Consider the following 18,439-nt stretch of genomic DNA (forward strand, 5'->3'; position numbering starts at 1 on the left):
TTTTTTTTTATTACCAGTGAGGGGAATAGGTCAAACTCTGGTCATTTACCTAGGTACTAGTTTGTGCTGAGAACATTGCTCAGGGCACAGCTTTCAAAAAGGAACTGTTAATTTGAGCTGTAGCAGAAAAATATATGAAAATGGAACATTGTGTAGTGGGTGAGCACTTGAACAGCAGCAAGGGACTTGGATTCTTGTTGGTTCCGTCACTAACAAGCCATGTTATTGTGGGCAAGTCCCTTTTCTCATCTGTAAAAGGAAGGAGCTGTAGTCCTAAAGTTCTTTGCATTGTGTTATCTCCCCACAAAAAACATAAGATCTACCAAAGTAGCACTGTCTGCCTTGTCTGCCTAGGACTGAGTCTGAGAACAGTTCCTGGTACCTTGCTCATGCTCAGGAGATACTCACTGATACTGAAAAATCTATGCTGCACATTGGTCATTAAAAAAGTTTTTTTTCCCATGTACTAGTATAGTCTTCGCTATTTTTTAAAGATCTTTCACACAACAGGCACTCAACTCTCACTGTTTTGATTTTCAGGGGAAGGCACACCTTACTTGTTAATATAGAAATGCAGGCATGGAGAAGCTTCCTGGAGTGGGAAAAGTGTTGTCTATGTATTGGAAAACCTGGTCCACTTACTACTGTGTGATTTGGGGCAAGCCATTGCATTCCTCCCTACCTGCAAGGTCAGAGGGCTGAACTGGATCCTTAGGATCCTTCTGGCAGCACACCTCTGACTCTGGTCCTGTTCTGTTAAGGACAGATGAGTCCATGGGGAAGGATGTGAGGCTGCAGAGGCATTGGTTCATTAGAAACATCAAGACAGGCAGACTCTCTTTTTATGGGCACCATCTAAAATCCTTTATGAGCATCAACTATGGTGACTCTTTCTTTGCTGTTATTGGTTCAACAAAGCAGGTCACTGGCCTCAACCACATCTCATACTCACTGTCCTGGGGTGCAGACACCATGAGAGAAAGCCTGCCAGCTTGCAAGTCCATGAAATGTTTGCATTATTTAAAATGTGCAACTGCGCCCTAGTCGGTTTGGCTCAATGGATAGAGCATCGGCCTGTGGACTAAAGGGGCCTGGATTCAATTCAGTTCAAGAGCACGTATCTTGGTTACAGGTTCAATCCCTGTCGGGGCATGTGCAGGAGGCAACCAATTGATGTGTCTCTCTCGCACCAATCTTTTTCTGTTTCTCATTCTCCCTTCCACACTTTCTAAAAAAAATAAAAATAAAAAAATAAAAAAAATGTGCAATTGTAGGGATCCTGAGGATTCTGCTGACTTTTTTTTTTTATCATCACAAATGCTAGGTCACTCTATGTAGGAGCCTTTTTTAAAAAGTGACTATAAAAACATTCCAATAGTGATTCTATCATATTAGCATGACCCTAATTTATTCAGACCAAGGTCTTTCGGTCCCATTAGTAAGAGCCAATTTGTTCAAGCATTGCTATGGAAGGGAAACTTTCAGTTTGAGGAATGAAGAGAGAGACACATGGTCAGGTAGGGTGGCCAGCAAGACTATAATTATGCTTGAAAAGGCAGTCTTCTGAAGAAGGATCCAGAGGGATGGAGAGGACCAGGAAGCAGAGATGGAAGGATGAGCTTGTGGGATCTATGGGCTCTCCAGTGGCCCAGCAGGGCTACATTAGGGTGGTTTTCTGGGTTTTTACTTCCTGTGGACTTTATAATTCTGCATTTTGCAGGGGGCGTGGTTTAGCCTGTGGGGTGGAATACTCTTGTGTAGGATTAACAGTCTGTATCCATATACATAAAAGCCTAAGCGACTGCCCGACCATTCAACGGGTACCTATGACGCGCAATGACCATCGGGGGCAGAAGCTCAACACAGGAGCTGCCGAGCTGTGGTGACTTGGCCGGAATCAGAGAGGAGGGAGCCCGATTCTGGGGTGTGTCACCCGAGAACTGCCCTCTCTCAATCCGGGACCCCTCGGGGAGCTGGTTCTGGCCCGATTCCCACAGGCCAGGCTGAGGGAATCCACCAGTGCACCAATCTGTGCACCGGGACTCTAGTCAGAATACATTGTTGATGGCAGTGGCCATGGGCCCAATTTCAATTTTTAAAATATGCAAAGAATGGAAAGATATAACTCAAAATGTTGGCAGTCAGTTACTTTCTCTGATTATGAGTTTTTCCATTATTTTTCTTTTTGTGTTTTGAATTTTCAACAAAGAACTTGTATTAGTCTTATATAGTCAGGGAAAATTCTTATATTAACACCATTGTTTATTTTAGGTAATAAAAGAATATATAACTTGTTATAAAAATATTTTTATAAAAGTGTGATGTTACAAATTAATAAAATATATCAATTCAATTTCTAGAAAATAAAGCTTAAAGATATCAACTGTCTCAAAAGATAGAGAGGTTTTCCTATACAAGCACTCACTCTACTGGTGACTTAGAGAATATACTTACTCTGACATTTCTGAAATAATTGAATTATTTTCCACAAGCACTAGAGGGCAGGATTTTTATTATGAAACTCAATTTCACCAATCATCACTACATTACATGCTTTTTTTTCTTGTGTATGGTTTCTGTTAATATGTGATAAACTATCACTATGTTTATTACATGCTGTTTTTGGACTGTGCTTCTAGTCACATGGTAACTTTAACTTAGAGGTCGACTCTCATGAGATATTTAATAGCTTTTTTATAATATAAAATTAATTTATCCCTACTTATAGGGTGGGCTAGAGCTGGCAGTAACAGCAACAGCAACAACTATAATGCTCTGATAACAGTATCTTTAACATAATTTATTTTCTATTCTTTATCCTTCACCCTTCCCCTACCCCAACACTGCAATTTGTAGGATAAAGTAGAGGTCTTAGATGCACTTACTTGGAAATTTATACTTAAAACCTGAGCTTTTCTGGTATAAATAAAGTAGATTAGAAAACACTGCCTACTGAATTTTCTGAAACTCTTTAAAACACAAAATAGAGACCATTATGAAATGGATCTAATCTGGTCTAGACATATAAATTGAGTGTCATGCTCTGGCTGGTGTCTTCAGTGGTTAGAGCATTGGCCCAAACACCAAAGGGTCACAGGTTCAATTCCCACATACCTGGGTTGAGGGTTCGCTCCCTGCCCTGTCTCCCCCCTGCCCTCTCCCCATAGGAGTGGGTGCAGGAGGCAACCAGTCAATGTGTCTCTCACATTGATGGATGTCTGTATCTCTTTCTCCCTCTCCCTCCTCCCTTCCACTCTCTCTGAAAAGCAATGGAAAAAACATACTCTGGTGAGGATTAGCAACAACAGCAAAAAAATTAAATTGGGTGCCATAAATGCTTGCTTATTGTTACACAAGTTTAAATATGAGGAAAAGTCCAATCCAATTAAGTTGTTATGTCTGACCATTTATACCTAAATTTAATAACATTGCTGATATTAATTTAGCCTTCATTCATGAAGTGTTTTAAATAAAATGCCATTCTCGAAAGACAAATAGCTTTCTAAGTTTCTTCCTAGTTCATTTCTTGAATTTCATTTTTTAAAAAAACCATTGCATTGTCTACATATGGAGTTAAACACTCCTCTCCATTTATCTAAAGGTTGAGCCAAGCTAAAACCTTTGTGTCATTGTATTTTATAGGTCAAAGACTAGGACCTGAACATATTACCTCCCAAATAAGCAGCCTCTTGCTTTTATTTGCTTTAGTATTTTCATGAGAGTTGTAATGGGTTAAAAAGAAACTAGAAGAAACACATATACTTACTTGAACCTGGCAGGTGAAAGAGGAGTAGGAGGAAACATTCCTGGCTCAAAAGAGTCAAAGTAAGTCACTGTCCAAGAAAAGCTGCAGCAGGAGAACCCAGCAGTTAGGGATATTATAAGTAGAGTCCAGAATCCTTAATGGGAAGAGAGAAGGGGAAAGCTTGAATTATTAACACCCAAACAATTAAAATTAAACCAGCACCCTCACATTCAGATAATATGCATTTCTGATCTTTTGATTTATATATGTAAGTGATATAAGAGATTTGAGTTTAGTACAAGTTAACCCATGTAGAAGTATAAAACTAGAAGTCATATCATTTAATATTTAATTCAATTATACTTTAATATTTGGAAAAGAGTACAAATTCAACTGAAGAGTATAACTTATCTTCAGTTTTATAAAAGTCAACTATAGAAAAAAATGGTTAAAACACTTTACTGTTAACATTTTTTCATTTAACTTTGTAAATCACAACTTGCTGTCTTTCACTTTAGCACTAAGTGATTTCTTTCCATACCAATGCACCTTTGACATATGAATCAATTTTTGAGTGTCTACTCTTTACAGTTTTCCTATGAACACCATAAATTTAATCGGATTTTTTTACCTTGCTCAGTATATGGACATAAGTTAACTCCCAATTTATAAATGCGTTGGGATCCTAAATTTTATTTTCAGTTAGATTAGACCTACATTTTCTCAAATCAAGTAGAAACCATGGCGACTATACTGGGGGAATGAAAAGGGCAAAGGGAAGAGAATTAGAAGAGGAGGGGGAATAAACACAGGGAAAACAGAATGAATTGATTTGAAGGTTTTTAGGTTAGTTCACGTTGCCTCCCTCAGAGAGTTTACAAAGCCACAACTACTGGTAAGTGTGTGTTCCAGGCCTCAGTAGTACAACGGAGAAGGAAAGGTTGAGAAGATTGCAATAGAGAATTACCAAATTTCCTGGCTACACAAAATTGCACAACCAAAGATGGCTTTATTTTTTAGCAAGAAGCAGGTAAGAAATATGTACTATGGACTGCTTGTAAACTATATGAAGCCCAATAACAGAGTGGTAAAACTGCTGAAAGAAAAACTCAGGGCAATAAAGCATCAGGAGAAACTGTGGCAAAGTACTTTTGAAAGATTAATTTTTCTCTTATAGTTAGCTCCCTTTCCCTTACCCCCTTTTAAAGATAACAGACTTTGTGTTCACTGCCCCAGGAGGAGGATGTGGCAAAAAGGGAGAACTAGCCCGAGTGTCTCTTTAGTTGTGTTGCAATTAAGGGAACTAGGAGGGTAAGTATAAGCAGTAAACACAAAACGTCTCTTGCCCTGACCGGCTTGGCTCAGTGGATACAGCGTCGGCCTGCAGATCGAAGGGTCACGGGGTTCGATTCCGGTCAAGGGCATGTACCTTGGTTGTGGGCATATCCCCAGTGGGGGAGTGTGCAGGAGGCAGCTGATCGATGATCCTCTCTCATTATGTTTCTGACTCTCTATCCCTCTCCCTTCCTTGCTGTGAAAAATCAATAAAATATATTAAAAACAAAAAAAAACACACAAAATGTCTCCAAAAGTAAGTTGACTAGGGTATATTTGTATAGAACAGGGAGAGAGTAGGGCTTTATCTATAGGTGATAGATTCCCCCATTTGAAGAACGTGGGTTATGTGTGGTGTTTGCACTTGTGGGTGTATAACAGGGAGGGGTAGTGCTACGGGGGCTTCCTAGTACTTATCAAGAAAAGGCCACACAACATCAGAAAGGGATTATAGCTACCGTACCTTGACAGATGGGCCCATAGCTAAACTTGCTGGTGCCTCTGCCCTGAGTGTGTCACAAAAACAGTAGATTGTCACTTGGCTGGAAGATGCTACATCTGAAAGGCCATCCTGACTGGAATGCAAGATGTTTCAGCAGTAACTCATTTGGGCAAATGTTTTGAGGACTACAAAGTACTCCCATTCCAGTATCCTGGAACAGTGTCAGGTAGAACCATAACTTAACCTAAGACTGGCTAAACAGAACTTCTACAGTAAAGACTTGAGGTACAACCTTCCTGCCAACCAGTAAGACAGGAGACAGAAGTAGAAATTATAAGATTACTTAGTATACAACTACAACTAAAGGGTGACTACACTGCCAGATAGCTGTTTTGATATTATTATATTATTTAGATGAATATCCACCTCTAAAGGGGAGAAAATAAATGACATGGTTTACTCTAAGTTTTGCATCTTATAATACATAAAAGTCTGTTGAACAAAGATAGTAATTAAGAAAAATCAAGTATCTGTTTAGGGACTGCTACTGAATGATGGGGAATTCTAATATCTAAAAAAGTAGGAAAGACAAAATAACATTAAAACAAAATGTGAGGCTCTCTAAAGCCCATCAAGCTGTTTCACTCAGGTGCTTCAATAGAATAACTATCAAATTTAATATAAGAATAATCTTGAGAACCCAACAAACTGCAGATTTCAACTCCTCGCACCCATAAGGGACACACTCAAGAAGCAGAATCAGGTTCGGAGGAAGCCGGAACCGGACCCAGCTGGGCCGGCAACATCGAACCGCTGTACCAGCAAACACACAAACAGGTCCACCAGATCCAAGCTCACATGGGACGCTGGGAGACGGCAGACAAGCAGTCTGTGCACTTAGTAGAAAACGAAATCCAAGCAAGTATACCAGATATTCAGCCAGCAAGAACGCCTGGAGATTTTGTCCAGCAAGGAGCCGCCCAACAAAAGACAGAATACCAAACTTCGTGTTGACCAGTTAAAGTATGATGTCAGCACCTGCAGACTGCTCTCAGAAACTTCCAACATCAGCGATACGCAAGGGAGCAGCAGGAGAGATAGCGAGAGGAGCTTCTGTCTCGCACCTTCACCCCCAATGTGGGATGCGGCGCCCCCTGCGAGGCTGCGGCGGCCCCTGCGAGGCTCAGACGGCCCCTGCGAGGCTGAGACAGTCCCGGTGAGGCTGAGACGGTCCCTGTGTGGCCGAACACAGGGACATGTCGCGGATGGAAATAGCTACATTTTTCATGTGTATGACCTGGCAACAAAAAGCGTACACCTATGGATGAGGACAGTGGGGGGGTAAGGGCAGAGGGTGGGGTGGGAACTGGGTGGAGGGGAGCTATGGGGGAAAAAAGGGGGAACAACTGTAATAATCTGAACAATAAAGATTTATTTAAAAAAGAAAAAAGAAAAGAATAATCTTGAGTTTTCAGACATGACTACTATTTCATGATCTAAGTTGTTGCCCCACTTTGGGCATTTTAATAATTTTATATTCATTTTGAACTAATCAATTGCTGTATCACTAATAAAAGTCAGATCACAACGAAAAGGCTAAAACAGCACATTGTACTATCCTGGCTTAGAATTGCTGTTTCTGAAAATTACTCAATTCATTTATAAACAAGCAGAAAAACCATAGGTTGGCAACTCCCAACAACTAAATTTGCAACAAGTCCCCATCTCAAGTCCTGAAGCTAAAAATTTGACAGTGTTTTGTAAACCCATTTTACCAAGATTTGACATAATTTTAAAAGGTATAAAGGCATCTAAAAATTTACAGTCTTCCTTCCCCAATTCACTAATTCTACTCCTAAAATCAATCAGCTAAGAGTCTGCTGTGCATATTTTCTAAAAAGTACAGCCATCTAGGTAACGTAGGTAGATATATGGAGCTCGTTATGAATAATTTATATATACATGGATATATATGTATATATAAATTTGCATATATATATATATACACACACACACACACACACACACACACACACACACATATACACACACATACATATATTTGCTTATTTTCTACAAATGGGATTCTCACCAGAAATATTGTCCCATACTTTGGTTTATTTAATAACAATGTTGGAGAGCTTTCATATCAGTATATAGAGCCACAATTCTGCTGCATATTTTTATTATTTAAGTATCTCACTATTATTTTTTTAAATATATTTTTATTGAGATCATGTTTTCCAGCACTCAGGACATAATAGTGCCATCAGAAATTATCAGACTTTATGGAGTTTCTGCAGGGTCTAAAAAGATTTTGAACTTGATCTTTGGTGCCTGTCAGCCCTTGCCATCTACTAATTAATAGTGAAGTCCCCTCGAGTGACTACGACCAGATTCCTTGCATCCTGCAGTGTCAAGGGCTTATTTTCATTTCAAGCTGCCCATTTTGTTCCTGTTTCATGACTGGAATGTTTCAGGCTCCTGCACATTTACAGAGAAGAAAAGATGAAACTAACTCACTTGAAGAAACTAAACTATTTCTTTATTTCTGCAGAGTTTCTTTATTTCAGCTGGCATCAGAATCATCTGGAAGGACTTGTTAAAATTCATTTTAACGGGCTTCATCTGATCTAGAGTTTCTGATTGAGTACGCCCAAGAATTTATGGTTCTAGGTGATGCTAACGATGCCAGTTTATGAGAACCATTGGTCTGGTAGTTCTCAAACCTAACATATCAGCAACAAAACCTTGGAGATTTTCTTTTTTTGGAATTTTCAGAATTTCAGGCCCTGCCCTTATCTACTGAATCAGTTACTTAATTGACTGATGCTTTAATGCTCAGTATACCATCAGGGTTCATTGGACCCATTTTTTATTTTTAAATTTACTTGAGAAGTTCTATTTGTAAGGTTTGATATTTCCATTACTTTTATTCCTTTTTAGGGGTCTTCCAAGAGAGAAAATTGAGTTATATTTTTTTCTAGAATAAAGCTTATTTGATTTTGAAATTACATATTGGTCTATTGGAGCCTTTTATAAATCTATAGTACATTATGGTATTTTAATGATCTTTTTTTCAATATTTCATAACATTTTGCTATTTCATTATATTAGCAATCATTTTACTATTACTTACCAATTATTCTCAACTATGCTAAAAAGAATGAAATAATTATGATGGAATCCTCTGGAGCAGAGGTCAAACAAACTGCAAATCTATAGGCCAAATTTGATCTGCTACCTATTTTTGTAAATTAAATTTTATTGTAGCATAGCCTTGACCATTGCTTTATACATATACTAGAGGCCCGGTGCACAAAAATTTGTGCACTCGGGGGTGACCACTTGCTGGCTTAGGCTTGCTCCCCAGGGGATTGGGCCTAAGCTGGCAATCAGACATCCCTCTGGCAGCCCAGCAGCCCTCGGGGGATGCCCACTTGCCAGCAGGGAGCAGACCTAAGCTGCAGTCAGACATCCTTAGCGCTGCTGAGGAGGCAGGAGAGGCTCCCACCACCACTGCTGTACTGGCAGCCATCAGCCTGGCTTGTGGCTGAGCAGAACTCCCCCCTGTGAGAGCGCCCTGACCACCAGAGGGCAGCTCCTGCATTGAGCGTCTGCCCCCTGGTGGTCAGTGTGTGTCATAGTGACCAGTCATTCCCAGTCCTTCTGCTGTTGGGGTCAGTTTGCATATTACCCTTTTACTATATAGGATAGAGGCCTGGTGCACGGGTGGGGGCCGGCTGGTGTGCCCTGAAGGTTGATCCGGATCAGGGTGGGGGTCCCGCTTGGGTGCCTGGCCAGCCTGGATGACGGGCTGATGGCTGTTTGCAGCTGGTCACACCCCCTTCAGGGTGGGGGTCCCCACTGGGGTGCCTGGCCAGTCGGTGAGGGGCTGAGGGCCGTTTTCAGGCTGGCAGGCGACTGAAGCTCCTAGCCTCTTTTTTTTTTCTTTTTTTTAATTCTGGGATTTATTTACCTTCTATAGCTGTCACTGGAGCTGAGAGCCAGCTCCAGCTCTGAGGCTGTGGCTGGCTGAAAGCAGGTATCTGGGTTTGTTTAGCTTCTATAATTGAAACTGTTGCCATCACTGGCGCTCTAAGTTCTGAGCCCGCTGGCTGGCTGAAAGCAGGTTTCTGGGTTTGTTTAGCTTCTATAATTGCAACATTGTTGTATCTGGAGCTCAGAGCTGGGCTGCAGCAGGTGGGGAACCTTGGCTTCCTCCATCACTGGAGCAAGCAAGCCTCATGTTCGCTTCAGCTGCCTGGCTGCCGGCTGCCATCTTTGTTGGCAGTTAATTTGCATATCCTACTGATTAGCCAATGGGAAGTGTAGCAGAGGTATGGTTAATTACCATGTTTGTCTATTATTAGATAGGATTATCTATGGCTGCCTTCACACTTCAGTAGCAGAGTTGAGTAGCTGTGACAGAGATCTTATGGCAAGCAAAGCTGAAAATATTTACTATCAGGCTCCTTTCAGGAAAATAGAGTATTTTCATCCAGTACATCACTTCAACAGAAGGGACTTCGGACAAAAACGGGAACCCTCCTTTTATGCTAAAAGAATGTATGACACTGTTTTTCATCTTTTATGATGTCTGTGCACCCTAATTTATTTGCTATTGCTTGTAAGTGAACAAATGCTAAAGGTAGATGATTGGAAAGAAATGAAAAAAGTCATTGGTTTGATCATTCAAATTGTTTATCAATCTAAAAGTGAAAATGTTTCGCAAATTATGGAGCAGAGAAGATGGTTGTACTCTTTATCAAAATGATAAGCCATGAAAAGGTTTTAAAAGTTCCTTTAAGCATTATATTTTGATAATGCAAATATAAAAATAAAACTAATGAGCTATAACAAATTAAAGATGTATCTGAAATCTGGAGTATTTATTTACAAGATTGTTATTTCCAGATTTAGGCATAAAATTAGTAAGCAATTATTTGCACTCAGGACATAATCCATTTCTAGTGTGTATGTCTTTAAAACCAGGGAAATTCAGAATAAAAACTTGCATATAATGTATTTATATCTTATTAAAATGCCTAAAAAAATTTTTTTGCTGTCTTTTTCTGTAAATTGTTAATCAAATGACTTTAAAAAAAGGGGGAATGGTACGTTGGATGCAGATTGTAGTGACAACTATTTTCCCTAGTATACTGAAGATTATAAGCTTCAGAAGAGAATACAGGTCTAACAAGATTTTCCATGAGTTATTTAAAGATATGGGATGAGTACAAGGCATTTCATTGTACTCTTCCCTCTGCTTTTGTATATATTTGAGATTGTCCATAATAAAAAGTTTTTTTAAAGGTTTCCATGTAAATCTGATGTTTTAATGTGATTGGAAACTGCAGGTGTTACTTTTTTTGGGGGGGGGAGGGGGGGAGTCAGTTTATTGATGTGCTGTAACCACCACAGACCAGAGGACTTGATTCAGAATCCGTCCAGAACCTGGGAACAGGCAGGAACACCATGACGACAGATGGCAGGACAAAACCGTGGTCAATCTGCAGGTGTTTCCTTCCATATTTCAGCACGTGATTTCTCCTGGTGTGGACGTAATTTACCGTGAACATGATTTAGTTAGTCTTCACTTGTTTATTATTATCACAGCTGTTATAAAAACTTAGAGTATTCTCTCATAAAACAGGAGGTACGCTTGTGAGATCAGGACTTTAGCTGTAGGCACAGCTTGCACGTGGCTGTCGCTGATGTGAAACCACTGCCCTTTGGTTGATTTCATTTCAAAATCTTAGGGGACATCCCCACGGAGAACAAGGTCAGACAGATGACTGTTTGCCATTCTCGCCTTGGTGTAGGCAGTGTAGTGCCCGGACCTCATGGTACCGCTGTGCTCCACAACTCCGTACAGGGAGTATAGCACCCTGGTGCTTTCTTCAGCCACATTCTTACATTTAGCAGTACAAAAAGGAGCCAAATCTAAGATCTCCGGAAATTTTATGTGTTTGTTAACTTTGCGTAGGTTAAAACCAGCCAGCTGAAATCGCTTCAAATGAAGGGTGAGAACAGGAAGAGCGAGAGCAATCAACATCTGCTTTTTGGCATTGGTGTAAACATGTTTCTTTTCACCTTTTAGGTTTGCCTTTGGTGCACCACACTGTCTCCGGGTGCACACTTCACACAGCAGCTTGTTGGCATCTTGAAGCTTCTCATTCTGGGTGAACTGGTATAAGCAGTGCTGGATGGAGCACTCGTCAGCACTGGACGCGTCCCTGTTCGCAAGGGTACAGAAGTTTCTGGATGTTGGCCCACACACTCGTACAGCGTGGTCCCGGGAGCGGGGCTGCCATTCAGAATCTCCAGACGTATGTCGTCAGGGTGAAGAGCAGCATCCAAGTGCAGGTTCCGGAAACCCCTAGAAATGTCCACTTCCCCACCGCCCCCCGCATCCAGGCAGGCACCGTTCAAACTCCCGGGACAGTCAGTGGGAGATGACAAAACCTCCACGTTGTTATCCACACTGACACTTTTCACATCTACGTCCTCTGTGAATTTTTGATTGTCAGTTACATTTTCTATCATTTTCTCTTGGCCATTCAAGTCATTCTGATTAATATAATATTCTTTATTTATAACTTCCTCTTGTGAGAAGTACAACTAGTACAACACATATATAAAAGTACTAATTCCACACTTAATTTGATAACAGTAGTCTTAGAGTAAGTAATTTCTTAAGAAAATTATTTCTACTTTCCTTATGTACTTATTTCAGGCTTGCCTCAAATAAAAGGTCATTTATTATACCCTATATTAAAGACTAGGGGAAGGGTTGGTTGCCTCCTGTACTCTCCCCCTCAGATTTCTATCCCTTAAATCTTTCAGGGGTTGTTACCAGTGAGAGGATGAGACCTCGGTTCTTGTCTTCTTGAAGGAAAGGTTTCAATCAAGAGACAAAGTGTAGAAAAGCAAGCAAGAATTTATTGACCACAGCAAAAATGTACTTAGGACAGAGAAACAAGGCAGGGCATTGAAGAGGTAACAGGAGAGCCTAGGCTGGGCTGACTTAGCTCACTGGAAAGTCAGAGAAAAGGGGGCCTTGGAGACAGGTTCAGAGGGTAACCTGGGAAGGAGCTGCCACTGCCCATTGCTCCTCTGGTTCCAAGCCTCATTGGGTCCTTTGGAGTTTAGGAGATATGTGGGGGAAGAGGAGGGGGAAAGGAATGGTATGAGTGTGCTCCCTGGAGGGAGAGCCCACATGACCTTTGTTTAGAGGAGTTTTAAATGCTGGGTGTTTAGGGGAGGATCAATAGAATATTCATCAGCTTTATGCAGATGTACCAAAATGAGATTTACTCTCTTAATTTGTCTGCCCTTGGGTATGGCTGGCAAATGGCACTAATTGGATTTCTGTTTTGTCTCCCAGAGTAGGGTGATTTGAGCTATTTACCCTCAGGTTGGGGAGAAGTGCAAACCATTTACTCTTACGTTTCCTTGGTTTAGGGAAGATAGGATTTAGTAGTGGCCACAAATTGTTTAACTATCTGTTACCCTATTCCACTTGTCCTGGAATGTTTGTTCCTAGCTTCTTACCATGCTATAACATATCCAGCAGATAGTAGGCACCAAGTAATAACAATTCCTATAATTTTTTTATTTTCCAAAGTAGCTTTTCTCGACTTTAATCTTGCAACCCAAAAAGTACTATCAGACACATTCTGGTTGACTAATAAAAAAAACAAGCAAGGTGAGTCTTCCTTTGACTGCAGAGGCCAAAGATCAGTTTAAGAAACTTCAGTTTTTACTATTACTTACCAGGCTGAGCATTTCTGAGGCTGTTGATTCTGTTTTGCTGTGAGACTGGCCACATGGCACAGTCCAGACCACTCAAGTGACTGCCTGAGTTGTCCCCCCGCAATGAAATCAGCTGTGCCAGGCGGGTGTCAGTTGTGGGAATCCTCACCAGCACACAGTTTAAAATGTGGAAGGTATTAATATTTAGCATGGACTTAAATACTTGCTCGTGTTGTTACTCTTGTTATTGCCCTCCCCGCCCCCAACCTAAGTCCAAATCTATTCCTACACCTCCTCTTCAGAAAGAAGGTAGAATATAAAAATCTCCTAACAAAGTATATATTGAAGATAAAATTAAATCCCTCATTATAGAGATTTTAGTCAGAGTGACTGCATCTGTGGTTGCCAGGATACAAGCTCAAATAAGCAGGTTTAGGGATTGGGCTGGGAAGCCTCTGGTGCTGTGAAGAAGTGTATCACAAAGTGGGAGCCTGGGTGTCGCAGCCCATCTGGGGCACACATGTTATTTACATCCCTAATCACATAAAAGGTGAAGAACAGCCCAAGATGGTTTGCCAACAAATAGGACCTTTTACCATGCAGTAGTTACAATGGCCAAAAATTAAAAACCAGTTAGAAAATAATAAACACATTTATAAAACTATTCTAAGTAAATCAGTTGATTTGAGGTCCTGACACAGAAAATCTAATTTTTCAGAATAAATCATTATACTAAGAATACTAATAAAATAAAAAAAGACTAGGAGAAAATATGTAAAAATTGGAAAGAGGACTAAATTTATGAAATGTGATACAAAAGCCAATGTGCATAAATGAAACAACACATTGTTATATATGATTAGTGCAATAAATTTGGCCAGTAGATAACCTTAACTGGAACGTGATTTTAACTAAATGAACTTAAGTTTTATTTTATTAATATCCCTGAAAAACAGGCTTACAGTAGAACATGGTTTGTAGGACAACCATAAAAGGAAAGCTCTAAGAACTCTGATGTGTGACTCCAATGCCACCCAGGGAAGATCAGGGGATATGAGTTCCAAAACCAGCTGATAGTATCAACACCACCTTCCTGGCTGGACTACTTCACTAGTAAAGATGAATAGTATGACAGCCAAACCCTATGAGTGATTAGATCAATTAACTCTCCAGAGGCATTGATACCATCCATGAGTCATCATGAACCTTTAAAAAAACAAGTATAAGGGAGAAAGGCTCTTCCTTTCTGTCTACCCCCAGCCATCAGGTAAGCCGAGATGGGTGCTTTTAAATACATCCAGGAGCTGTGGAGGAAGCAGTCCGATGTAATGCACGTCCTTCTTAGGGGTGTTGGGGGCAGTACCTCCAGATCTCTATGCTCCACAAGCCTGCCCCCTCCCCCCCCCCGCCCCCCGCCCCAGGCACTCTTCCTACCCTGGCCCTATAAAGTGCACAGGTTGGGGTACAAGGCCAAGCAGAGTTATGCCATATATCAGATTCATGTGCTCTATATGCTGGCCACAAATGGCCTGTTCCTAAGAGTGGTACCTAAGGCAAGACTGTTCATCAGTTGGTGTTAAGTAAACTTTGCTCCAAGCCTTCAGTCTGTTGTGGAGGAGTGAGCTGACCAACATTGTGGGACTCTGAAAGTCCTGAATTCTTACTGGGTTGGTGAAGATTCAATGTATAAACTTTTTGAGGTTATTCTCATTGATCCATTCCACAAGGCTATCAGGAAGAATTCTGACACCTATTGGATCACCAAACCAGTCCACAAGCACAGGGAGATGTGAGTGCTGACATCTGTAGGACGCAAGAGTCCTGGCCTTAGAAAGGGCCACAAGTTCCACCACATTATTGGTGGTTCTTGCCATGCAGCTTGGAGAAGGCTCAATACTCCACAGCTCCACCGTTACCACTAATGTAAGTAACGTTTGTAAAATTCTTATCTAATAAACAATTTGGGACAGTAAAAAAACACACACACACAAAAAAACTATAAACAGTGATTCCCATGTCATTAGCTAAGATTAGACAATGATCTTCCTATTTGCTGTCAAATATCTACTAAGCATACCTTGAAGCCATACTAGACTCAGCGTTCTCAACCTGTGGGTCGCGAACAATGAAAATACATCCTGCATATCAGATATTTACATTACGAATCATAACAGTAGCAAAATTATAGTTATGAAGTGGCAACGAAAATAATTTTATGGTTAGGGGTCACCACAACATGAGGAACTGTATTAAAGGGCCATGGCATTAGGAAGGTTGAGAACCACTGTAAGTGGAAAATCAAGCAGAGCAATGACAAAGTCCCATTATATTCCTTTTGATAGTGAACAAGCCATTCCTTCAGATGGCAAGTGCCATTCATTCTTTTCATAAATGTGAAATCTTGCCAACTTTTAAATACCAAGTTATTCATGTCTAGTCCACAACTACATCAAGAGCTGACATATCAATAAATGCTATGAAAACCTTCATATTCTTGGATGTTTTTTAAGAGATGAAACAGTGTAACAATATACACTGATAAAATGAGTTAATAAATACATGTTTTCTCATACAAGAAGTTAAGAAGAGTATAGACAAATTTTCATGAGACATGTAACAAACCAGTTAGTTTGGAATTTGAAGATAAAGGATTCCCATTCTGCAAAAATCAGGTAGACTATACTTTGTATCATAATGAGGGCACTGGCCTTGAAGAGATAAATAGTTTGCTAACATTGGGGGAGGAGGGTGACAAGTGGGATAGGATCTCAATCATTTGCCCCCCCAATTCACAGTGATTAATCAAATAAATTATAGCAAATAGAATAAATATGCCAGACAGGTAAAGTTCTGAACTCTTTAAAATCATTTGTGCAGAGAGAAATACAAGATAAATACCCCTTGAATTTTTCACTAGAAAAATGCATTACATTTTATAGACACTCAGGTCCGACACTTTCCTAGTTATAATTGAACTGTGCAGGTATGTCTAATGCTTTTTACATTTGTTTAAACCTAAATTTAAACAAATTCAAACTTAAATTTCTCCTGAGATCTGCTTAAGACGGTTATCTTTGCTAACTTTGTGAGGAAGTTATTTTTCCATGTTTGTAATTCCTGGGACGAGGTATAGGGAGACTTTTCCAGCACATAATTAGAAGACATTAAGTACTCTCTGGGACTTTGTCACATACAGTTGCGTTCAAAATGTATTCCTAGTGTGTATGACATATGTATATATGTATAGCCAAGGGGTATATGTACATATTTTATAATTGTCAAGTGACAAGTACATACCTAATAGCCCCGTGTCTACGTCATCTTCATTCTTCAAATTCTCAGCATGTAAGTCTGTAAATACAAAAATGGGCTTGGGTAAAAAAGATAATTTGAACAGTAGCTTAAAGTTTAAGCTGGGAAGACACTATGGAGTTGTGGAAAGTGCTGTAGTGTCAGAAGCAACTGGGTTCAAACTGACTCCACTTAGTAGCTATGTGACTTTCCACAGGCAGGTAAGAGGGCTATGAGTCAACTACCATATATGTAAAATGGGGATGTTTATCCCCTGGGGTGGTTGTGAAGGCATTTCATGTAATGCAAATAAATGAGGCACACTAGGTTTTAAATTCAGTTCCTTTCTCTACTCTCCGAAATATGCCCAGCTCAGTCTTCTGCAATGGACTTCCAGGTTTTGTGACTTTATGATAAAAAGGCAATCTCTCAGAGCAAAAGGGAGATAAAAGTACCTACAAGATAAACCTCAGAACTGCACTGAAAAAGAAGGGGGTAAGGAGAGTGATAGAGTAGTGATACGGCACACATATATTTAACATTGACAGTTTACAAACAATTATCATTGTATGAATAGGTAAAAATTGCCAATTTGTTTCCTTTGAACATGGTAAGCTGCTAGATGCCACTTGCAGCCCAGTAGCTTGGAAGTAATAAGGAAAAATAAAAACTGTAATTAAATGAATTTAATTCTATTTAGTGAACTAAAATTAATACTTGTGTTGGGTGTTTTTCATACATTAAAGGTAATGTTGCTTTAAATGATTTTTTCAGTAACTTTGCCAAAGTCACACAGGAGTGAAAACAGACTTAAACTCAGGTCTGAGTCTTTCCGCTGTAACCGCATTATACATCCGTATAGAGTTTGGAAAACTTTTCAGGGCACATCTCCTTCTATTCAAACCTGGCCAATATGTCAACGTCAGACGCAGGAAAGGAAAGCTATTACCCAGAGAAAGTGGACTAGCTCCCGCAACAGAACTTGATCGCTATAAAAGCGAGAGGGGCCGATTATTTTACCAATAAAAGTAGAAATCTGGGCTGCGGGGTCGAAATCCCCGTCCTTCAGGAATTCTGAGCGTGTACAGAGGACTCGGTGGACAGCACATCTTTAATCACTTGTAAATTATTAGTCTTTGAACACGTGTGGCCTATGTTACTTACACTTTTCACCGTCTTTTAATGGTTGTTAAAAGTGTTCACTGACTCTAAGATATTAACTCGAGGTCCTTTTTTAAAATGGACTCGGACCACCCACTTTCAAGAACAGTGCGGGAAAAGGGAGGGAGGCAAAGAAAGGCGCCGTCAACGGTTGTGGACGAAGCTGGCCGCCAACTGGACGGCCTGGCCTTTCCCGGGGAGACGGGCGGCGAAGGCGAGAGCCACGTCCAGGTTCAACTTCATTCTGGACACATTTGTCAAGGCCCAGCCTGCAGTACCTTTCACGATCTGGTAGGCGATGGCGAGAAGGCAAGCGAGGAGGACGGCAAACAGCAGCGCACAGAGAATTGAGAGGACCTGCACCGGCCACCGCCGCGCCCGGGCTGGGCCGCGCGCCTCCGCCGAGAAGAAGCCGTTGCGTTTGTCGGGCAGGACGGGAGAGCCGTCCTTTTCCGGCGGGAGCAGCGCGCCCTTTCTAGGCTCCGGCGACGCCCCCGCGGACAGTTCCGCCCGCAGGTCGCGGGCTACTTGGTCGTATCCCTCCTCGTCGTCGACTTCACCTTCACCCCAACTGTCCCCTTGAGTCAAGGCGGATAACCTCGGCCGAGCGAAAGGGACGGGGGTGCCGCGACGGCGGCGCTGCAAAGAGGCGCGCTTCGCGCTCTCCACGAACGACATGGCGGGAAAGACACCGAGCCGCGCAGAGG

The 18,439-nt window shown here is 41.0% G+C and overlaps 2 protein-coding genes and 1 pseudogene across 2 annotated transcripts in view; 1 reads left to right on the plus strand and 2 right to left on the minus strand.

The window, feature by feature from the left end:
- The window catches only part of ARL6IP6 (ADP ribosylation factor like GTPase 6 interacting protein 6), a 33,304-nt gene extending 14,871 nt beyond the window's left edge, over positions 1-18,433 (minus strand). The window contains exons 1-3 of the mRNA XM_006091269.3: positions 18,011-18,433; positions 16,578-16,631; positions 3,767-3,899 (exon numbers count right to left, since the gene is read on the minus strand). Of these exons, the coding sequence (XP_006091331.1) occupies positions 3,767-3,899; positions 16,578-16,631; positions 18,011-18,410 (587 nt within the window). The 5' untranslated portion in view covers positions 18,411-18,433. The remainder of the gene's footprint in view (positions 1-3,766; positions 3,900-16,577; positions 16,632-18,010) is intronic.
- On the minus strand, positions 11,107-13,556 carry LOC111826545 (ubiquitin carboxyl-terminal hydrolase 16-like). The gene is made up of 2 exons (XM_023756110.1): positions 13,302-13,556; positions 11,107-12,095 (listed from the first exon to the last, which is right to left on the minus strand). The coding sequence occupies exons 1-2, from the start codon at positions 13,311-13,313 to the stop codon at positions 11,622-11,624; spliced, it is 486 nt and encodes a 161-aa protein (XP_023611878.1). The 5' UTR covers positions 13,314-13,556; the 3' UTR covers positions 11,107-11,621.
- On the plus strand, positions 13,655-15,207 carry LOC102441739 (annotated as a pseudogene).
- Positions 18,434-18,439: the final 6 nt, after the last annotated feature.

Source organism: Myotis lucifugus, unplaced genomic scaffold (genome assembly GCF_000147115.1).
Source record: "Myotis lucifugus unplaced genomic scaffold, Myoluc2.0 scaffold_89, whole genome shotgun sequence".
Taxonomy (NCBI): Eukaryota; Metazoa; Chordata; class Mammalia; order Chiroptera; family Vespertilionidae; genus Myotis; species Myotis lucifugus.